Source organism: Pundamilia nyererei, unplaced genomic scaffold, assembly GCF_000239375.1.
Source record: "Pundamilia nyererei isolate P.nyererei 1_Seehausen unplaced genomic scaffold, PunNye1.0 scaffold00057, whole genome shotgun sequence".
NCBI lineage: Eukaryota > Metazoa > Chordata > Actinopteri > Cichliformes > Cichlidae > Pundamilia > Pundamilia nyererei.
Genome location: NW_005187458.1, coordinates 2818574 through 2839466, shown reverse-complemented (window position 1 = coordinate 2839466; position 20893 = coordinate 2818574). Strand labels below are relative to the sequence as shown.

General features: G+C 38.5%; 1 protein-coding gene across 3 annotated transcripts in view; it reads right to left on the bottom strand.

Moving 5' to 3' along the window:
* pde4dip (phosphodiesterase 4D interacting protein) overlaps nt 1-20893 on the bottom strand; it is a 77379-nt gene that overhangs the window by 38847 nt on the left and 17639 nt on the right. Inside the window, exons 2-7 of one of the 3 annotated variants that reach the window (XM_005734290.1) lie at nt 9158-9268; nt 5277-5353; nt 3625-3748; nt 3387-3538; nt 2719-2833; nt 439-474 (exon numbers count right to left, since the gene is read on the bottom strand). In XM_005734290.1, the coding sequence (XP_005734347.1) occupies nt 439-474; nt 2719-2833; nt 3387-3538; nt 3625-3748; nt 5277-5353; nt 9158-9268 (615 nt within the window). Of the gene's footprint in view, nt 1-438; nt 475-2718; nt 2834-3386; nt 3539-3624; nt 3749-5276; nt 5354-9157; nt 9344-20893 lie in introns of those variants that run through there. The other 2 variants (XM_005734289.2, XM_005734291.2) reach the window with 2 other exon arrangements.

The window sequence follows — 20893 nt, the reverse complement described above, 5'->3', positions numbered from 1 at the left end:
ATGAACGTGATTATTATATTACCCTTTAAAGGGTAAATGTGCAATAGTCTTGAATGTATTTTTCTTTTACCAGGACCTTTTATGATGACAAAATATCAGGTGTAGAAACTTCAGTTTTAAATTATGACATTGCTAAACCCTAATTTTACTATCTAAACAAGCAGTGAAAGCAGTGAACATATATGCTTGGGTGTTTAAAATGAGAGGAGTATTAAATCTGATGCTACAGTCATACTGTATGTGCAGTGTGGATTAAGTAACAGAAGGTGGAGCTACTTGTCTATGAATGGAGAAGCCTCCTTGTCTGAGATGCACACCACCAACAAAAGCTGCCAGTAAAAATGTAGACGTGAGATTGGGTAGCTATCAGAATATAAATGCAGAAAATACTGCAGTGGGTAAAAGTTCAAAGATCTCACAAGTAAAGTTTTGTCCTACCTGCATCTGTGCATGAACTGTGCACTCGTGCTCACACTGCAAAGAAACAAGTGCAATAATGTCACACATAAACCACCAACATGGTTTCATGTTACTACTTTTTAGCTCTCACAGGTCAAAACCTTGATTTTGAGCTACAAAGACAGCTATCCCCATCAACACCTCCTTCGTCCACCTCATTATTTGTTGATGAGGTGTGTGTTGAGGCTCAGACTGCATATTTTAGGAACTGCATCAGGTTCAAAGTACAGTATTTGTTGAAAAATAAGTAGAGATGGTAAAAATGAGACATTTATTCAAATGCAAGCAGAAAAACACAAGCATACAGGGGTTTACATGGTCCTAAAAAGGTGCACATATTTTTAGCTTCATGGTGGCGTGAGCTGTCTACCGTGCCAATGTTCCACTGACCCACATGCAGATATAAAAACAGTTTCATATCTTACTGGGTTGACCTATCTGCTGTTTGAGCCAGAACACTTAGAGCAAAGTGACAGAAGATGAGAAGGGGGGTTGAGGCAACCAGCAGAGAATTTAGACCAGGACTGGCACGCGTGTCTGGATCACAGTCAATGTCTGGAGTCCGTCTACTAAGCAAAAGACCTTTGGATTTTTTTGAAAGATGAAAAAACGTTGGAAAATATTTAATATTCCATATCCAAATATTCAATGCCATTGGACCATATGAATGGAAAAAATATGGATAGTTGTAATGCTGTGATATAATTCAGAGGCAAGTCCTGTTTTGAGACAAGCAGCACAGTAAAGGGTCGGCAAGGTTGTGTGTTGATCCTACACAGAGCCTCAGTGCAATTGTCAGACAGTCATCTACAAACTGTAGCCATTTACTGTCACCAAGGAACAGTGCCAAACAGCTGGTTGTGGACTACTCTTGCAGTTGTTGCTCTTGTGCAGTTGTTGGTCCTTCAGCCAGCTCGAGTGAAACTGAGAGCTATAAACAAAACCCTGTTGCTCTGTTTGTGTGCAGCTAACCCTAAGATTGTGCAGAGCTCCTAAGTTGGCTAATTCTGAGACTTTGTTTTTTGCCTGCAGCCTGTCAACCCTTTCTTCTGAGGTGGATGGATTGGCGCTATCAGAATCTAGCCTGTCAAGTCTGTGTGTCCTGCATTTTTCTTTCCTCTTTCGCTGGCAAAGATTCCAGAGAATCTCCCATCGCTGGTGCTTCCTGACTCAGATCTTGGACTTCTGCCGCCAAAGCCCAAGTTACCTGAGCCAGAGCCAGAGCCAGAGGGTCCAATGTTGCCATAGTCATTATCGTCTCACTCCTTGACCGCCTGACAAGCTCCTCCTCCACTGTTGGCTTCCTGCGCGCCTTCCAGTGGGGATAACACCTATACTGGTGTTAGAATCTTTTCCATCTCCTCTGCCACCAGGTCGACCCCCAAAATTAAGCCTCTGCTCTGTCCTGCATTTGGGTCAACTATCTGTGCTTCTTTGGTTTGCCCTGAACCCACTTCCAGATCACTCCCTCAGCTGTCCCTGGTCCAACCCACAGAAAATGAGTATCACTTACAAAGACCGTGACACCACAGGTAATTAGCTGCTTGGATATGTGCGCTTAAGGTCTTCTCTTCCACTTTGTTCTAAATCTAGCTATACCCTTACAGCTGACGGTGTACTGCTGATGTGAAAAGTAAGGAGCAGCAGGCTATTGGTTTACTCCTCATAAATTATGTAAATATACACGAGGGACTCTGGGTCAAAACATAGTTTAAAGACCTTCAAGAAACCTCTGAAATAGCACAGAAATGTAAGTCTGCAAAAGTTATTTTGATTATCACATCTTATAATTATTTTATTTGATAGAGACTGAAAGAAATAAGTAACAGAATTATTTAAAACATAAAAGAATTAAATGTCTTTTTTTGTAACTAGTTGTTAAAAATAAAGGATATTTTAGGCATATTTTACTAACTGTAGGTGTTTCTCAAGTTAGTTAGATAAATAAACAGCTTGTTGATTGTACCCATAATACTTTCTTTAATGTCTCTTTCTTACTGGTTGGGCTCTAGTGACTTAATAAAACTGACGTGAATACTGTGCAGCACTGGGGCTCCTGTCTAGTATACCTCAGATAATCACTATGTGCTTTCAGCTGCACATAATAGGAAAATAAATCACTTATTAGGGTCACCTGAACTCTGTCATTTCTTCTTCAGTTTTATAGCAATAAAGTATAACAATATTTTCAATATTAAGGGTGTGCGTGCATGATCGCCTCACCCTCTTATGTTCATGTAAGGAATATCATGAAAATACCTCAGTTTTTCCTTCGTCTTTGTGCAGACAAGAGGAAGGGTTTTGAAGTCTCACTTCAAGCTCTTTGACTTGAAGATGCAGTGAATGTTTGTCCTGTGTCAGCTCCTCAATCATTCTGATAAAAAGAAGAAACAGAGACAAGCATTAATGTAGCTAAAGCTGCAGTTTACCCCAGCTGATATGAGGTAAGAGGCATGGCACATCACCAATCTGTTACTTGTCTGCGACAGACCAGAACACGCAAAGTCCACACAGAAAGACTCCGACCAGATGGTGGAGTTGAACACAGGGCCTTCTTGCTATGAGCCAACAGTGGTAACCACTGTGCCATTATGCACAGGTATTTATGTGCCACCAAAATGCAGTCACATCAAAAATTGAAAAGCTGGTGTTTTCAGGTGATAAATCATACACTGTGCAATGATTTGTTTTTATGAATTAATTATTTATTAAAACTAGCACAGCACTTGTATTTCATTCATTGTACTAAATACTGATTTGCCACAATGATAAAAAACAAAGTGAAATCAATAAAATTAAACATATGGTGAGGTTCATCAAACCCCTCTGAAAAACTCCAATGCACTCATAATGTACAGTGCAATAAGCTGTTTTACACAAACTGGGATTTTGGTTGCAAGTCTGTGGTTAGCTACATATTAAATTACCTGTCTTTGTCTGTCAGTGGCTGCAAGTTGAGTATTCCACCAGAGGCTTGACTCTTCTCCAACATCTGTTTCTCAAGAGTGAGGTAGCGCTGGGTCTCGGTGTTTGCCAGTGAGGCCATCCGTTCAGCCTCAACTCGTGCCAGCTCAGCCTCCTAAACATATGCATGTTCTCATCAGCATAAATCTCCTTTTGCCTGTTAGTACCATGGAACTGCTTAGCCAGTGCTACTATCTGTACCTCTTGTAGTAGCCGGACTTTGGTTGCCATGATTTCCTGTAAGTGGTTGATTTCCTCCTGCTGCACCACCAGACGCCGCTGCAACTCTGTTTCATTTTGATTAGACAGGCCCTTTGCCGTCGATCTGTATGAGTTGAAATGAATAACGATTAACTTGTACAGGAAGTACTAAAATAAAATAATCCCACACGTATTCAACCTTCCTAACCACACCACAGCTTAGTAAAAATTCAATGGTACGTGCATCATCCTCGAGCTCGGGTCCTCTAGCAGAAGCCTGCTAATCAGAAGGTTGGGTGTTCAAGCCCCATCTTGGCCAACATACTATTCCTAAGTTGTTCTCAAAGAATCTAATGTGTACTATTTGCAAACCTCAAATCGCACACCTTGTCTTTAAAAGCAACATAATTCATTGGATAACCTGTTGCAGTGTCTAAGAATAATTCAGAATGAATAATCAATGATTTTAATATACCACACTGGTTTTACAGGCTAGCTGTTAGCGATCAATCCCAGAGCAAAGGCTCCTTCTTTGCTGTCTTCATCCTGTTCTCTTTCTCTCACTCTCTCTGCAGTAATGGTGCAGTCAACAAAAAGTTAAATGTTACAGTGAAACAGACTTTACAACCCATTAAAAGGCACACTGATCTGTGCTATTTATAGCAATATTCAAACTGAATACGGGCTGCTGCTGGCCGTTGACAGGTAACATGCTTTTGACTTGCTGTCACCTAAACTGGAGCCGTACTATTAAATAATGAAGCCCAATTTGACCAGAAAAGGAATATAAATCTTTAACTAACTGAAATATTAAAAGAATAAAGAACATAAGCTCCTTGGCTGACAATGGCAATGGCTTTTCTTATTCTTGTCTAAATTATCCACACATGATAACAGCAACAAACTGTGCTGTGATAACAGGAAATGAAAATAATAAAGACAGCCTTTTCCTGAAAAACATGGACCATCTTTCCCTTTAGGGAAATTTACAAAAAAAGCATCAAATGCACATTAAATGGTGTAATCTGAGGTTTGCATCCTGATCTCAGTATTCTGCTTAGTTTATTGTTTGGAAAGGAGAACGGCTGAAGAAAGAAAGGGAGACAGCTGGCTTGTAAACAGGTGCTGGAGCTCATATAGTTCCCAACTCGGCAAACCATAAAACCTCTGCCCTTTACTCAACCTACTCCCATATTCTAATCACCCTCCCCCTTTAAAAAACAAAAAAACACCCTTAGTAAGACCCTCACTTCTTCTCCACCTTGTCAGTTTCCCTCTTTGTCCTCTATCCCAGAACTCAGAGGGACTTCACAAGCATTTTCGTGCTGAATCCATGCATTCCTTAGAGCTTAGTTTGTGTTGTGATAGCTAGGTTAGTCTACAGGCCAGCAGGCTTGCGTGTGATGAGAGGCCGTGGGGTCCTGAGCTTGCCTTGGCGCTGACGTACTGTTGGACTCATGGGAAACAAACTAGTGATGAAAGGAGCGTTTTTGTGCTTCGCTCAGAGGTTTCCCTAAAGGGATTTCAACAAATCTGTGCATAAGTAGTTGAGTATTCGAAACCGCTTTGAATTTTAAAATGGTTACAGGATGCTAGCGAATTATTTGTTTGATAACATTGGAAACAAAAAGTACGATTTTGCAAATACTTACTTTGCTTTGTCCAAAAGCTCTTGTTTCTCCTCGAGTTCCTTTTTCAGACTCTCAACTTCAACCTTGAGTTCAATATTCTGGAAGAAAATCATAGAAGCGGATAAGCACAAACAATAAAAGTTGCAGGTCTGAAATTTCACGTGCATCATATTCAGTGATGGGAATAACAGCGTTACAAGTAACGGCGTTACTAACGGCGTCACTTTTTTCAGTAACGAGTAATCTAACTAATTACTATTCCTATCGTTACAACGCCGTTACAGTTACTAACAAGAAAATGCGGTCCGTTACTATTTTTCAACAAACAGACGGTTGAAGCTGTGTTCAGCTTACCGCAAAAAACAGAGGATGTTTTAGGAGTGACAGCGAGAGAGAGAGCGGAGAAAGAGACGGAGCAAGTTTTGAGACGTTTAGGTGTTTGGAGTGTGTAGTTAATGTGTTGTCTTGTGTAGTTAGTGTGTAGTGTTGTGGATAGTTTTGTGTTGTGTGTCAGAACAATGAGGCAACTGCTGTCTCCAGGTAGAAACCTGCTGCTGTCAGACCTGCAGGGATCAGGCTGTGATGTTCTCCTTTATAGTGGACAGAAATTATTTTTTTTGGAGTGGCACAAATAATTTGTGTGGCATCTCATTGAATGTAGAACAGCTGATTGTTCTGTAAATAGTTTGAAATGGTTATAAAAAAAAGGGGTAAAAGGTAAATGGCTGCAAATAACTTTGTTGTTTGAAAACTTGTGCATATGATTTTAAAATTGACAATTTATATTTGCATTTAAAGTTATGAAATCTTATCATTAAACATGTTTGTGGTTGTTACAGTAAAAAATATAATTTTTTCTACTCTGATTTTATTTTATTTGTCTGATTTTAGATCCATTGTGTTAATACAGTATGTCAAAATGAAAACAGAACTGCAAATTCAGACACGCGAGGTTGTGCTGAAAAGAATGATGCCAAACAAGGCAAAGTAAATAGTTTCTAAAGGTAAAATGTGGAGGGAAAATCAAAAGTATTTAAAAATGGCCAATTATAACCTGGACCCCAGCGGGTTAATAGTTAATAGTTAATAGTTAATAGTTACTTTTCAAGTAATGAATTACTTTTAGAATCTTGTAACTCAGTTACTAACTCAGTTACTTTTTTGAAGAAGTAACTAGTAACTATAATTAATTACTTTTTCAAAGTAACTTGCCCAACACTGATCATATTTCATGGACAGACTTTATATTATTGCCAGACTAAATTTTAGGCGCTACATTATTCTTTTCCTGGAAGAGCTGGACCACTTTGTGTGGGTTCTCTTCAAGTACACTGGCTTCCTCCCACAGTCCAGAGACATGCAATTAGTGGGGTCAGGCTAATTAATGATCCTAAATTGCCCATAGGTGAGAATGACAGAGTGAATGCTTGTCTATCTCTCTGTGTTAGCCCTGCGTCAGATTGGCAACCCCTCCACAGTGTACCCTACCTTTCGCCCTATGGTCGCTGGTAGGCTCCAGCAATCCTCATGAAGCTAAGTGAAGCAAATGAGTTACCCTGACTTCAAGAATTTTAATTTTACTTTTTTACTCTGCTGTACCCAATTTTAAAAAACAAACAAACAAAAAAACAACCCCAAAGTCAGAAGCAGTGATAATCAATTGACCTTATTTCTGCAGTCGTTGTCATTCAGTCAGTATAGCAGTACAGTAGTATGCCACACGAAACAAGCTTCCATGTCTCACGTGCTATTCAATATCTCTGTAGCTCAGTAGGTCTATAAATAGGTGGTAGAAATAAGAGCACCTGCTGTATATGTCTCCTTCTGACCCCCAAAAGTGTAACATCCACCACTCCACCCCAAGTACCCAGCAACAACTCTACTTTTAACTTTTAAATCTTAAAGCAGGAACCAACTGGATGAGGACTGACCGTCACTTCACTCACAGTATCCGTCTGCAGTGATTGATGTTTTATGTACACCAATCTGGAATTGCAGTTCAGCACTGCTGCAGTAACTGTCACACAACACAGGTGCTGGACACAAGTGTTGTTGCTTTTATGTGCAAAGAGATGCAACATACACACGTGCATATTGTGCACCGACAAAAACAGTGAAACATGAAGTGGGTCATTGGGTTTATAGCCGCCACTGGAACACAGGTCAAGCAGTTAGGGCAGTTGAAACAATTATTCTCTAGCAGACATGTGGCTCTCTTTAGGTATACTGAGCAGCTTCCACTGAGAGAAATGAATTAAAACCTCATTCCAGGTTAGTATATGTTAAATACTTAACAGTATTTGGATGCTCTTAAAATTCCCAAAATTAACACTGCTGCAGCCCAACAGAAAATCCCACCAAATATTCGCTCTGATCAAAATACAATAGAAAGTGATGTATTTACTTTAAATTTTTATTCAAAAAACATCAACAGAACAGACTGTTGGTTAGAAATGGTTAATGCTACTCAGTTACCCAGTAAATTTAGGTCAGAGTAATAAGTAATATCACAAACTAAACACCTCCTATTATCAGTTTTAATTGACTTTTTAGATAAATAAATACGCTTATATGAATATGTAACTGTAACTATGAGTAATTTAAAAATGAATTTGTGTTATTTCTGTGGTACCTGCAGTACCTTAGCCCACACTTTGGGACTCACTGCTCTATCAGGTTTACCTTAAAATGTGAAATGCCCTCAAATACCTTTTGTTGTGAGTTTGGAGAGTACAAATAAAACTGAACAGAATTAAATGAATCTGTTTTCAGATAGAAAGCACAGATTTCAAGAGTGGATATGCTTTTGACTACGATGACCTGGATGACTGAGAACCTTCACAGACGATATGTTTTTAACTTTTTCTTTGTGTTTTAAATTGTCATGCATTACAGGATTGATGGTTTTCTTTTTGCAAGAAAATATTTTTTTGGATTTTGACGTTGCTGTAAAATTATACATAACGTTAGAATTAATAGATACTTGCATTAGATACTCGCTGGTGCCAGGTAACGGCAATGACAAGTATTTACTGTGGGTCATAGGGCTGTAGCATATTTGATGAAGCATAAATATATTACAAAAGACTGGTGTGGAAAACAGTGATCACTGTTTTCAGAATCATGTACAGCCCTCTGCTCTCATGCAGATCGATTAGATGAAAAGAAATTACTTTTTTATTTTATTTTGAAAGACTGATTTGTGAAGTGGCAGAATAAGTTTTATTTTAGTATCAAGTATATATCATTATTGAATTACAAAAATAGAGAGAATTACATTTTAAAATTCACCACTTGTCTAATCCATGAAATCATCTAACAGTTTTGGACACTGTAACATTAATTCAATCACAACAACAGCTCTATCAGGGTGCTTTATATTGTAATGTAAACACCAAGTCCTATAGCCAAGAAACATTGATGTGGGGAGTGAGGGCATAGGGTATAGGGAGGGATAGGGAAGGAGGGGGGTGTAATAATATTTCTAGGGATCGGGGCCAAAATGCAAATCTTCAAGTAAAATCCATATATATAAAAATGTACTTAAGTATTTAGTTACTAATCACTGCTGCCAGAGAGAGTGAACAATTTCAATCCCTTTTCTTGTGACCCTTGGTGCCTCAGAAGGTTGAGGCCCTCCTTTATTTCTGACTGCAGCACTGAGACAACTGTAGTCACTCTAAATCAGCTTCACAAGCAGAAATGTTTGACAGACAGTTTGAATGAACTGCTGCGGAGCAGCCTGAGACCTACTGTCAGTATGAGTTACTGTCAGACACAAACCTGCATATCTTTGCATAGCATATAACTCCACATCAAGTGCATGCAAGTACAGAACCTTTGGAATAACTTGCATGCGCGTGTCACAGTTAAATTATACACAGACTGTTTTTCTTACTCACCCACTTGTGCACGTCATCACTGCTCTCCTCAAATTTCTGCTGGATCTTCTCCTCCAGGAAGTAGATACGCAGCTTTAGGCTGAAGTTCTCCTTCTTCAGGTCATTCAGGTGCTGTGAGATAGTGCGGTAACCACGGAAGCCAGAGTTAGACATGATGACAGGCTGCTCCTTTGTAGGGGGCACCGCAGCCCCCCATTCAGTACAACATAATGTGGGAAAAGACAGGACTGCAGAGAAGCAAAGCCCTGTCTGAAAAATCTAACTGTTCTGATGTTGTATAGCAAAAATCTAATGCTCTAATCTCTCCCGCTAGTACACTTCAATAGACAAGCGCAAGATCAGAGTGCTGGTCAAAACAAAAAGTGGACATGAGCTCCTCGCTGTGTGGATTTGTTACAGAGGGGCTCAGGAGTGGCACGAGAGGGGAGGATGAGGGGATGTTTCCTTTTTTACCACGAGAAAGGCATTACAAGAATCTGAGACAGGAGTGAGTGTGTGCTGATAACTGCTACAATACTGAGCTGCTGTAGAATATCCTTTCACTTGTGATTGTGTGTGTGTGGAGTTTAATTGGGATTACATTAGCCTGACATCAAAATAAAATCTCCTTGAACTGAACTGAATATGGGCATTTGTACATGAGCTACTCTTTGTATGTTCTCCAGTACTGACAAGAGCTGAATGTTTACAATACAAGTGATGCAAAAACATGTGCTCTACTAATACAAATTTAAGCTCCACAAAAAATAACAGTTGACTCAAAGCACTTTAGACTACAAGCACTCTGTGCATTTATCCAGTGTTTTATTCTAGAAACTTTAAGCGCCTTATCTACCTTACTTCAACAGCCAATCCTCAATCGCCCACAATCTAACATGCATATCTTTCCACAAAGACATATGGAGAACATGCAAACTCCATACAGAAGCTATGAGGTCAGAGTGCTAACCACTACACTGCTGTGCAGCCCAATAGGGGCAAATGTGAATTTCTATTCCATTTCAAATTTACATGGTCATTGAATCGTAAAAAGGCATAACTTGGTCATTTGCAGTTAAAGGGTGTCCTTTGAAATATGTACCATGCATGTAGGACTTTCACTTTATAACAATATAAGACCAAATTTAATAAAGCAAAATAAAAGTCTGCTCTAATAAATTAAAACAGTAAATGAATAAATACATGAAAATGCAGTCTCAGGAGTGAAGTTTTCATCTAAAAACAGATTCATAGAACCAGAAAGTACCAAACCACAGGGAGGCACTAATGCTCTACCAAAATTTCTAGAACCAGACGCCTCAGAGTGAACTTGAATCCAGAAGCTATTTAAAGAAACCTTTGCCCCACGGCTGTCACTGAGGAATGCTGAAGTGGGAGACAGTGATCACACATGCAGGGCTGTCCGATGCCAGCACTTCAGATGGTCCTGTGCCACACTGACTGACTGCATATTAAATTACATATGCCTGAATGCATGAACATATATTGTGTACACACACATGCACACAACATCTATGCCGAAAAAGGGGACGGCTATATGCAGAATGTTCATAACTGAAGGCTTTGAACATAAAATGAAATCACTTAGTCAGGGCTATTGAAACTTCACAGGGACTTTGTGCACTTCATTTTAAAAGAACACAGTTTGTTTGAGGTAATGTGTTTCTACTTCTCCTTTGGAGCGTATTTTTCTCCTTAAATCTCAGCTCACACCGCTAAATGGCTGAGTATTTGTGTAAAAACACACACATCTGCTTCTCATAGGGCCCACATCAATCACTAAAGCAATGATGGCAATGATGGAGTTTCTATTTTTAGTGTTCCTATTTCAGTTACAATGTTATAATAAATGAAGATAAGAATGAAGATAACTGTAATGTGTATTTTTCATTGATGACAATAATAAAAAATAAATAACATTTTGTACGAGCACTGTAAAACGTAAGAAGATAAGTTTAGCATTTCAGTCTATTTTTTATGAATTCATGTGTGAGAGAACACTGAAACCCTGGATGCACACTAGAGTGTGTGTATGTATTTATGTATATACTTGCGTATGTGTGTACTGCACTACTCACAGCTATTTGTCATTAATCAATCCTTGCAAACACAGAGGTTAAACCTGAAATATATTACTGATACAGTAAATATATTAGTGATGACAGTGGTAATCTTATTCTGACAGTCTGACAACACAAAATAACAAAGATTACATCTGAGAAATTAAGCACATGACCACTTCAGGCCAAAATGATCATAAGAGTTTTTCATGACTGCCACAACTACACTGCAAATCAATCTGGAGTTAACAAGAACTGGAGAAGAAATGTAAACCCGAGGCCATGCAGAGAAAAAAGACTAAATTTATTGCAAAGCAGCATGCCCGTGAAATGAAATCATCCTAATTCTCCAGGACTTTTCCAGCATCAGAGCATAATCCAATACAAGAGAAGGAGGGGAGAAAAGAGAACATTCTAACTTTTTTTCCAGGCTGTTGCACCTCCAACTTTTACCACACTATGTTTCATGAGTCAGGAACAAACTCAAAGTCCCATTATTAGAATCAGAAAGTATTAAGACCTGAAATTTCACAGGAGAAGAAGATCCATTTTAAATGTTTTCATTGTCCCTTTCCACATTTCTTTTTCTTAAAAAAATCTTATGCCTCTATTAGAAGTTGTTTTGTTACCATGGATGGTAGGAGGGAAGCAAAACAGTTTACTACCCTCTGCCCTCTGTTTAACTGGGAGGTTGCATGTGAGTGTATGAGTTTGTGTGTCCTCCGGATTGGCAGACCATTGGGAGTTTTCCCCCTTTACCGGTAACAGGAGCTCCTTGATGCCAGCTAGCTCAACATTTTCCAGCCATACTCTCTGGCAGTGCCAGCCCACTAATGCAACTCTGCAGTGGGAATGTCTGATTGTGTTTATTATGCTGCCATGGTCCATGCTTCACGGTGGTTAAAAATTATAATTTGTAAACCTACTTAAATCATCAAGAGAGCCACTAAAAACATCCCCAGGAGCTAATTAAAATTATGGACTAAAAAAAGAGGGATTAATGCTTGAAGCATTCTAGAAACCAGATAACACCTGCATGATGGCTGTATGCTGCAGAGTGGTTCTTTACATATGACATGCAATTACATATGTGGCTGAGTTCACCGTACTAGGAAAGACACTAAGCAATACAGAGAGGTGCAGTGCGCACTGCCACCTGTTAGCAAAAGGGTTCCTGCCCCAAACCCCAGCTGGGGTCTATATATGTGTCAGTCTGTGGATTTCCTCAGTATGATTAATAAGTATGTAAACTCTGTCTTGTAGTCTAAATCACTTTGAGTGGTCAGTAAGACTAGAGTAGTGCTCAATTAATGTCAGTGCATTACATTTGAATGTGCTCAGTCCAAGTGGTGGGTATATTGATATTTAAGACATTAAATTTGTCTTCATTTGATTCGACACATCAGGGTTGGATTAATTAAAACAAACAAAAAATAATAAAAAAAGAATTCCCAGCACAACGTAATCTCTTTGTCACTCTAATATTTCATGGGATGATTTGAAACAACATTAAACTACAGAGACCACTGGTTATTGCAAACTGCAGATACTGGAGTGTTGTTTTTATATAGGACACACAGTGTCATGAATTTTGAATCCACAGAATTGTGGTTCAGTGTGAATGTACTTAATACTGTAAGCAAAACTAAAGTCCCTGCAAAACATTATATTACACTTAAATTTTAAGAGAACTTAACAAGCAGGAGAAGGCCATGTGCTACTGTTCTCACACTAAAAAAGTGAAAACCTAGCCTTAAAAGTGAACCTAATACACCTAGAAAACTTTTACAAGGTTGTAAAAAAACAAGAAAAAAGAAAGAAACTTCAATGTATTACTCTGAGATAGAACTATATACAGTTCAACTCTATTTTCCAGTGAATAATCATTTCTTCTCACACCACAAGACTCATAACACTATATCCAATGGTTTGGCCAACCTTCAGAGAAAATGTGACTCAATGTTTGAGATTTATTTACTGGGATAATTCATCAAGAGGAAAATTTAAAGATTGGCTGTCAGCAGAGAAAAGCCTGCTGAAGAGAGCGACTCCAAACTCAAACCCAAACAAAATACAGAGAATATCAGTTTCAAAATTCTTAACACAAAGTTAAGAACACAACGTGTATTGATTTAATTACTACGTTCAATTCAAAATAAAGGACAAAATGTATTTCTGTCCATCAGCCACAGGTGCTGTTTTCTGGTCTATCTTGCTAGGTGTGATCTATTAGGCGTTAAACATTAAACCAAATTTAGCCTTTATGGTCTCTTAATTGTTAGATAAGCTCTCTAATCAACAAAAGGAAACGAAAACTCAATTTCTAATCGCGAATTTATTCATGATTCTACAAGGATGAGGAACCAAATGCAAAACATGGTAGGGGAGGTAAGGGCTGGTATACTAGACAGAGGTGCCATAATCCTGAGTCTTGACTCATAGTTGACTTTTCCTTATTTTTACTTCCTTTGTCTTGTTATCCCTGATTAGCCTCGCCTATTCTACCTAACTGTTCTGTCTTGTCCTGGTTAGCCCTTGTGTGTCAGTTAGTAAATACTGAAATGTCTTACCGTACGTGTTCCCTGCCTGCTTGTTTGCTTGTTTGTGTTTATTCGTTTGTTTGCTCTTGTTTGTTTATTTGTTCCTTTTTTTGGATTTTTTAAAATGAAATGAAACAATAACTTTTAGTTTATTTAGACATAAATTTAGACATAAAGGGACTTTGTAAAATTTGCTTTAATTTTGGTTCAGCAATGAGAGCTGAAATATGAGAGTTGTATGAGTTTAGTAGGTGTCTACATGACTCCCATCTATTGTTTTTAAAATCTGCAAAAGCATACACCTGGTTTCAGTTTTTTAATGGCACATTTGATTCAAATAATATTTGATTGTGATGACCAGATAGAGTAGCATTACTTAATAGTGGTTTTATAAATATAAACTCTGTCTGAGATTGAATGAAAAAGTCTTCATCCAAATGTTGTTCAAACTTCCCATCTGCAAAATATATATTTTAAGTTCACCGGGAACCTTATGATCCGAGCACCATCAATGTGCCTCATAAAGCAATCATTCAAGAAAGAATTACAGCTGCAAAATCAACAATATTTAAACCTCAAGGCAGTAAAATAGATCTGAGCTAATAAGGAGTTTTTGCCTGTCAATAAGTTTAATGGAACTATATGAATTCCAAAAAAAGTACTTTTAAGTACTTACACACCTCTTCATGTAGCAATAATTATAGGCAGAAGACATCACAGGGTTAGGAGGATGTCAGACTGAGGTCTCATCACATCTCCCTCCTCACACTGTCTGTGTCTTTGGGTTTGACAGAAGCATTCCCAGATGTGGTGGCAGCAGCTGTGTATGAGTAAAGAATGGTGTAGTGCTAAGGAGGTGTCAGTCGCCCATCAAGGTCTTGGAGTAGAATGGCACTGATGGGTGGAGCGGTTCAACTTAGAGGGCTTCAACGGCTTTTCCAACCCATCTGCCAGATTTAATGCAGTGGGTTGGAACAAGCAAAACAAAATAAAAACACCCCCCCCCCCCCCACCAACAAAAAAAAAAACCCCCCCCCCCCCCCCCAAAAAAAAAAAAAAAAAGTACTGTAACATTTTGACTTTGCAAGTCGATTTTTAAGCATTTATGAGCTGGAGTGTTTATCTTTCAACCCTCTTCCATGCATTGTTTTGGCCAAAGACATACTGTATGTAAAGTGTGTTGCATGTCAAGATGAGGTCAAGGCGAATGTGCTACATGCAGCCTGCGGGAGCAGTTTCAGTGTGGAAGTATGGCTTGCATGACTCAAAAACCTTGGCTGGCCTCGGTGTTTAGCTGCAGCAATCGCTGTGTTTCCATGGCTATTTACCATGCATGCCATTGTTTTCCTTTAATGATGCCAAGAGAACAAGAGGCATGAAGCAAAACAGGATCTGACTCTCTTTAACAGCACACACTGTGTCCAGACGCTCAGATACGGACTACGGATTATTGGTGGATTATTTACATCTTCTCCACAGCAGGGACAAGCAGGCGCCTGGGCCAACCCCATGTTATAATACAGGATCAAAAGCACTCAGCATTGTAAATGAAACTGGAGCCTGTCAGCAAATCATCTCAGCTGACACATAGTTCTTAATGAAATCACATTAAAGGTTATTACAGAGGAAGCAGAGGACATAAATAACAAGTAAACCCTATTTTATCACTGTACAGCTGTAGCAGGAATCACAGGTGGGGGTTTAGGATTCATTTTGGAGCTGTTTTGTTTTCTGTTGCTACATCACCTGAAGAAAACAGAGCATTTCTGCACTGATTCAAGATTTTGAAGATTTCTTCACAGTTGAAGAAGAACGATCAGTCCTGTTTCCCTCCTTCCTTTCCCATTTCCAAAATCCATTTACTTTTACATGTCGATATTTCCCTCCATCATTCATATGCCAAGAGCCTGTATTTCCAGGTTTTATACCAGCCCCTGATTTGTTGAGATTATTTTGTCTTCACAAACAATTTGTAATTTGTGGTATCCCATGGGGCTGTTTCAATCTCATTCACAGTTTTATGTATTTTTTGGTCCAACACTTGTTATTCGTTTAATTTTATCAAAAGTTGGCTCATTGATTTGCCCATTTTCAAGAAAAGAATACAAATCTAAATTACTGCATTACTAACCATCAGTGTCAACTTAAATTAATTTCAAACTACTGGCTTTTTGCATGTTCTTACACTCATTTAATTTAATAAGCGCATTTAATTCAATTTCTACTATTGTTTGTGTTTCTGTTGCCAAAAATATCATCAAAGTTTAGCTATTAAAAGGCTGCCATTCCTGAGACAGATAATATTTCTTACACTAAGGTTTTTAAAGTAGGCTATATTTAACTTTAAATTATGAAGAGCTTTTAACTTACGGCTAAATCAATCTTTAAATTGACTTATCTAATAAATTACTACTCATGAGTCAACTTATAGTCAAAGCTCAACTATTCCTTCTTTATGTTCTGCACATTCAAAATAAAGAAGTCACTGACATTTTTCAGGCAACAGCTTTGCCCATTCGAGTAAAGCAACCTCATCAAATTTATAGTGTAGAAACAGTAGCTTTTTAAAATGTTTTATTTTTATCAGGAATAACAGAAAAATAGTGAGCCAGGAAAAATGCTGTGGTCTTGGCTTTGTTTAGGCCTGGATGGAACCACAGACAGTTTACTACTCTTGACCAGTCATAGGCTAAAAGGTTACAACTACCACGGAGTTAACAGTGTCTTTCAGTTTAACCCACAACTGATGTCGTGTATTTTTAGGGGGGAGGGTGTCATAAATACTATATCTAATACATGTCAGGTGAGATCATTTATCGTTTCTGCCCGACTGAAAGGCCTTCTGGAGCTATTTAACAAGAAGCCCCATCCATCGTTATAAAACTACAATTTTATATGATACAGAGACATACGAAGGTCAGTATCTTCCAGGTGCAACACAAGCTGAACACCTACAACTTTAAATTTTACTGGATAAGTGACTTTAAAAGGCTGGAAATGACAACAGGTCTGTGAGAGTCCACTCACAGAAACGGGATCAGATGTACCAGCATCATTTTCCCTCCTAACCCAGGCTGTCTGAGATATCTGACCCCCGGAAGTGAGTGGAGACTGTGACTGATGCCCCAGAGCATGGAGCTTGGAGCTCCAGCTGCTAATGCAGCATGATACTCCCATAGAGAGAAGGAGAGCAGGGAGCAGGGCCTGAACTCAGGCAGCTTTTGAGGTTAAAACACAGCTGCTGCTGATGGCTACGGGCTTGGTTGCTCTGCCAAAAAGGAAACCTTATCAAAGGAGCACCAAGAAGTCAGTGGAACCCTATGTGTCGATGTCCAAGTTAATAGAGTGAAAGAATTCCTGCCCTTTGGTCTCTCTGACAGAGCTATTGTGTGTCTTAATATGGGTAAAGGACAATCATATTTAACCATGTTTACTGGTTTGCAGACTGTGCACCAGTAGTTATGATGTCACTTTTAGCATGTGCAAGCAAGCATAACTGTTGGTGAGTCACTGGGGAAAAAAGGCTATATCTCTCAGCTTCTTGTATAAGAAGATAATAATTTAATGTCAATTTGCAGAGGACTGTAGTGTCACACAATGTAAAAAAGTCTAATCTGACAAACGTGTAGAATTCTATTCCATTAGGCGACAGGCAATAGACATAAAATAAAACAATGCAAAGTAAAACAATCTCTCTCCTTTCATCTCAGACAGCGCTTAAAATTATTGTCACATCGTGGCCCCAGTCAGTTATTGTTGCTTAAAGCTCCGCTTGTTTTGTATTTATAGTATAATGTCTGCCTCTTGGAGCTGGGCAAGCAGAGAGGACAGCAGCTTTTTCTGGTGGCTTATGCACATGCATTGCGGATAAAGCTCTGTCTTTAATGGGAAACTGATGGGAGACCAGCATGTGAGGCCGCTGGTGCTGCTTTCACTGCTCTGAAGTCACTTGTGATCTGCACTTTGTGTGGAAACACAGCTAACATTAGCATGTAAACAAGCTTAAGTGATTTATCATCATAACAGATCTGTTTCCGGTCGCTAACCACCTTAGCCAATGTGTGATGAAAAGAAGATTGAGTGTGGAAAAAGGTTATTAGTAGCTCCTTAAGTACATTAGCAAGGAAGGCTCTGATGATGATGATGGAGAGGTGACGGCAGCTCTTAGTATGTCCACTAAAAAAAAAAGAGGCAAGTTGACCAAGTACAGACACTTTCAGATAAACATCTATGAGAAATCACTTCTTTGAATGAATATAATTCATTTAACCCGCTGTGTTGCCAATAATCCACCTTAATTTTTCATAAATATTTTTTGCTGCTGTTTTATAATTATATTATTTTTGATATTTTTGTACAAGTTTCCAATAATACTGTACAACTTATCACTGTAAATCATATTTTGGGGGGTAATATATAACACATATTATTTTAACTACAGACATAATAACATTTTACCATTTTCTTGTAATTAACAAATCTTATACAGAGGATAAAACGAAGATCGTTGCATTTTACTGTCACATTATTGCCCCTTCTCCACAGTAATGTGCATAATTCCACCCTTCAAAAATTGTAGGTCATTCGGCCATATTTGACTACAAAAAGGACTACTGTAGCGTGCTTTATGTCATGCTTGATCCCCTATATTTTTCTCACATTTCACTGACACCAGCCCTCAATGTTTTCATCACCATTTGAAAAATATATGTATAAGAAAACATCACATTTGTGACCAAATGTATACTGCCGTACATGTTACATATACAAATGTTAAGTACCCAAAGATAAACAGGAAGCGCTTCAGTTTCAGATATTTGGCCAGGTTTTTAATTCTAAAATTTGCATGGAGAATTCAGTTTTTATTTCCAAAAGCCTCGACTGTTTCCGTTAAAGTGATGCAATAATCATCATGATTACTTCTGAAGGCCTGAACTTTAAAGATAACTCTGCTCCCCTGCTTTCTAAATGATTTAGACTCAGACTCTTGTCTATTAAGAAACATCTTCACCACTGTCACCTCTGTGATCATGAGAGTTACACTCTGTGAGTCATACAGCACCCAGTAACCTTAATACACCATTGCACTGACTTTATCTGCAGGCTTTGGTATTGGCTGCTTGACAAAAGCATGTTTTTAGTTCTACAGAACTGGAAAAAAGTTGTCAAAGATTCTTCAGCCTCTGCCTGTGTTTGCTTAGTGCTGTTAACTCTCACAGTGGAAACACTTGAGGTCTACAGATTGATAGGAAACCTTTCTGCTAAGCTGATTTTACTCAAATCTCCCTTTGCTCTGTGGTGATGCCAGGACTTATCAGAAGATCTCGTTACAGGTACACATTCTGTAATGAGCAGATAAAGACAAGAACACACATTCTCCACTATATTTTTAAAAGTTGAAACTATGATTTTCCCTGGATCGTACATTCCCCAATACTTTGTCTGTGTGTGAGGTGGCTCCCTTTATGTTATTTCCTGTTTTATTTTGATATTTTCTCGTACCATGTGCCTCGTATTTAGTTCCTGCTCTTGTCTTGTTATTCCTGATTTGTTCCCACTGCCTAGCCTCATTACTTTGTGTATCTCATGTCTAAGTCTCCCCTTGCCCTTTGTCGTGTCCTCTCTCATGGTTGTGTGTTTTTCCAATTTTTTTTGCTCCTGCCCTGCTCAATGCATGCCTTGGTTTGTCTCCCATTTTTAACAGCAATAAAGCTACGTTTGAGCTCATTTCTTGTCTTGTGATTCCTGCATCTGGGTGCTAATTCTGCCTCTTACATATCTGAAGCTTGACAGAAAGAATAATTCTGACAGTTCATTCATCTTCAAATCAACAAAAATGCTAACCTTCAAGGAAACACAAGCAGAGAACAAAGAGAGTCAGCATAATCCACATGTCTAAACAGCAAGTCATTTCTAAGCCATCTCCTTAACACAAACTAATACCTGTTCCCATGCCTCTGCTCTGCACACATGCAGGCAGCCTGAGCAAGGCCAAGCAAATACTTTCCATCAGTTTGTGTAAGCAATGATAAACACATTATGTCTAATCATAAGTGTATTTCATGTTACAGTTGGGTCAGAGCCCTTGCAGCCAAAATGCCCAATTTTCCCATGGTTGTATTTCAGAGGGAGAGTAGGTCTGTGACTCATTTCTGTGTTTATGGCAAGTCTAAATTATGGTATCAAGTTCAGCTCAAATCGAAACAAGTGCCAACTATCATGGCAGACCATCCCTTGCAGGCCACTTCTGTCTTTGGGATGCAGTGTAACTCAATCTATCCCTGAATTTCAGGCTCTCTGCTTGGAGTCATTTTCACTGTACAGGGAGAGACAGAGCAGACAGATCTGAAAAAACAAACACAGACCTTTAGAACAAAGTTAGTGGTTCTTTTTTTTTCAAATTTTTTCAAAGAAGAAATAGAAACCACGTTTTGTGAATGAAGCCCAGCTGACAAACAGAGGAGGACTTCAACGTTAAGGACCTCCGCACGCGCATTTGTGTTTGTGTTTGTGTGTGTGTGTAAGTAAACTTGAATTTCTGCAGTTTTACAAATCTGTATTTCTATGTTTCTATAACCTATAATGGATCCTGCTATTCAGCTGAATCCTTTGTCATGTCATTTCACTAGTTTACAATGTGATCAAGAGATGCTGATATTATACGGAAGAGTCAAACATGAAAAGATGTGAAAATAGTTTTTAGACCACACTGAAGGTCAAATTAAATTATTCGTAGGAAACGATGTTGAAGGAATATGATTAAATAAAATGTAAAATGTGTTATGTAAGTTTCGACAACCAGATTTTTTTTTAAATTCTGTGCTAAAGAACAGTTGAGACAAACTAATAAATAGTAATAAAGGTTTACTGATAAGTTAGCAAAGATTGCTGAAAGATTTTAAGACTGTTAATTATCTTTATTTATTGAAAGGCACTTCTAGCAGGTCTATCACTGCACTCCATGTTAGCTGACTCATGTCAGCCAAACTTTTACTAGAAGCTTTGATCGTTGCGCTGTGATTGAAATTACTCTGACAATAATGTACATATTCTCATTCTAAAATTTATAACTATGTATTATCCCCTCTCTATGATCTAAACAAAGAGCAGACAGTAACAAAGTGGCACAAGGTTGT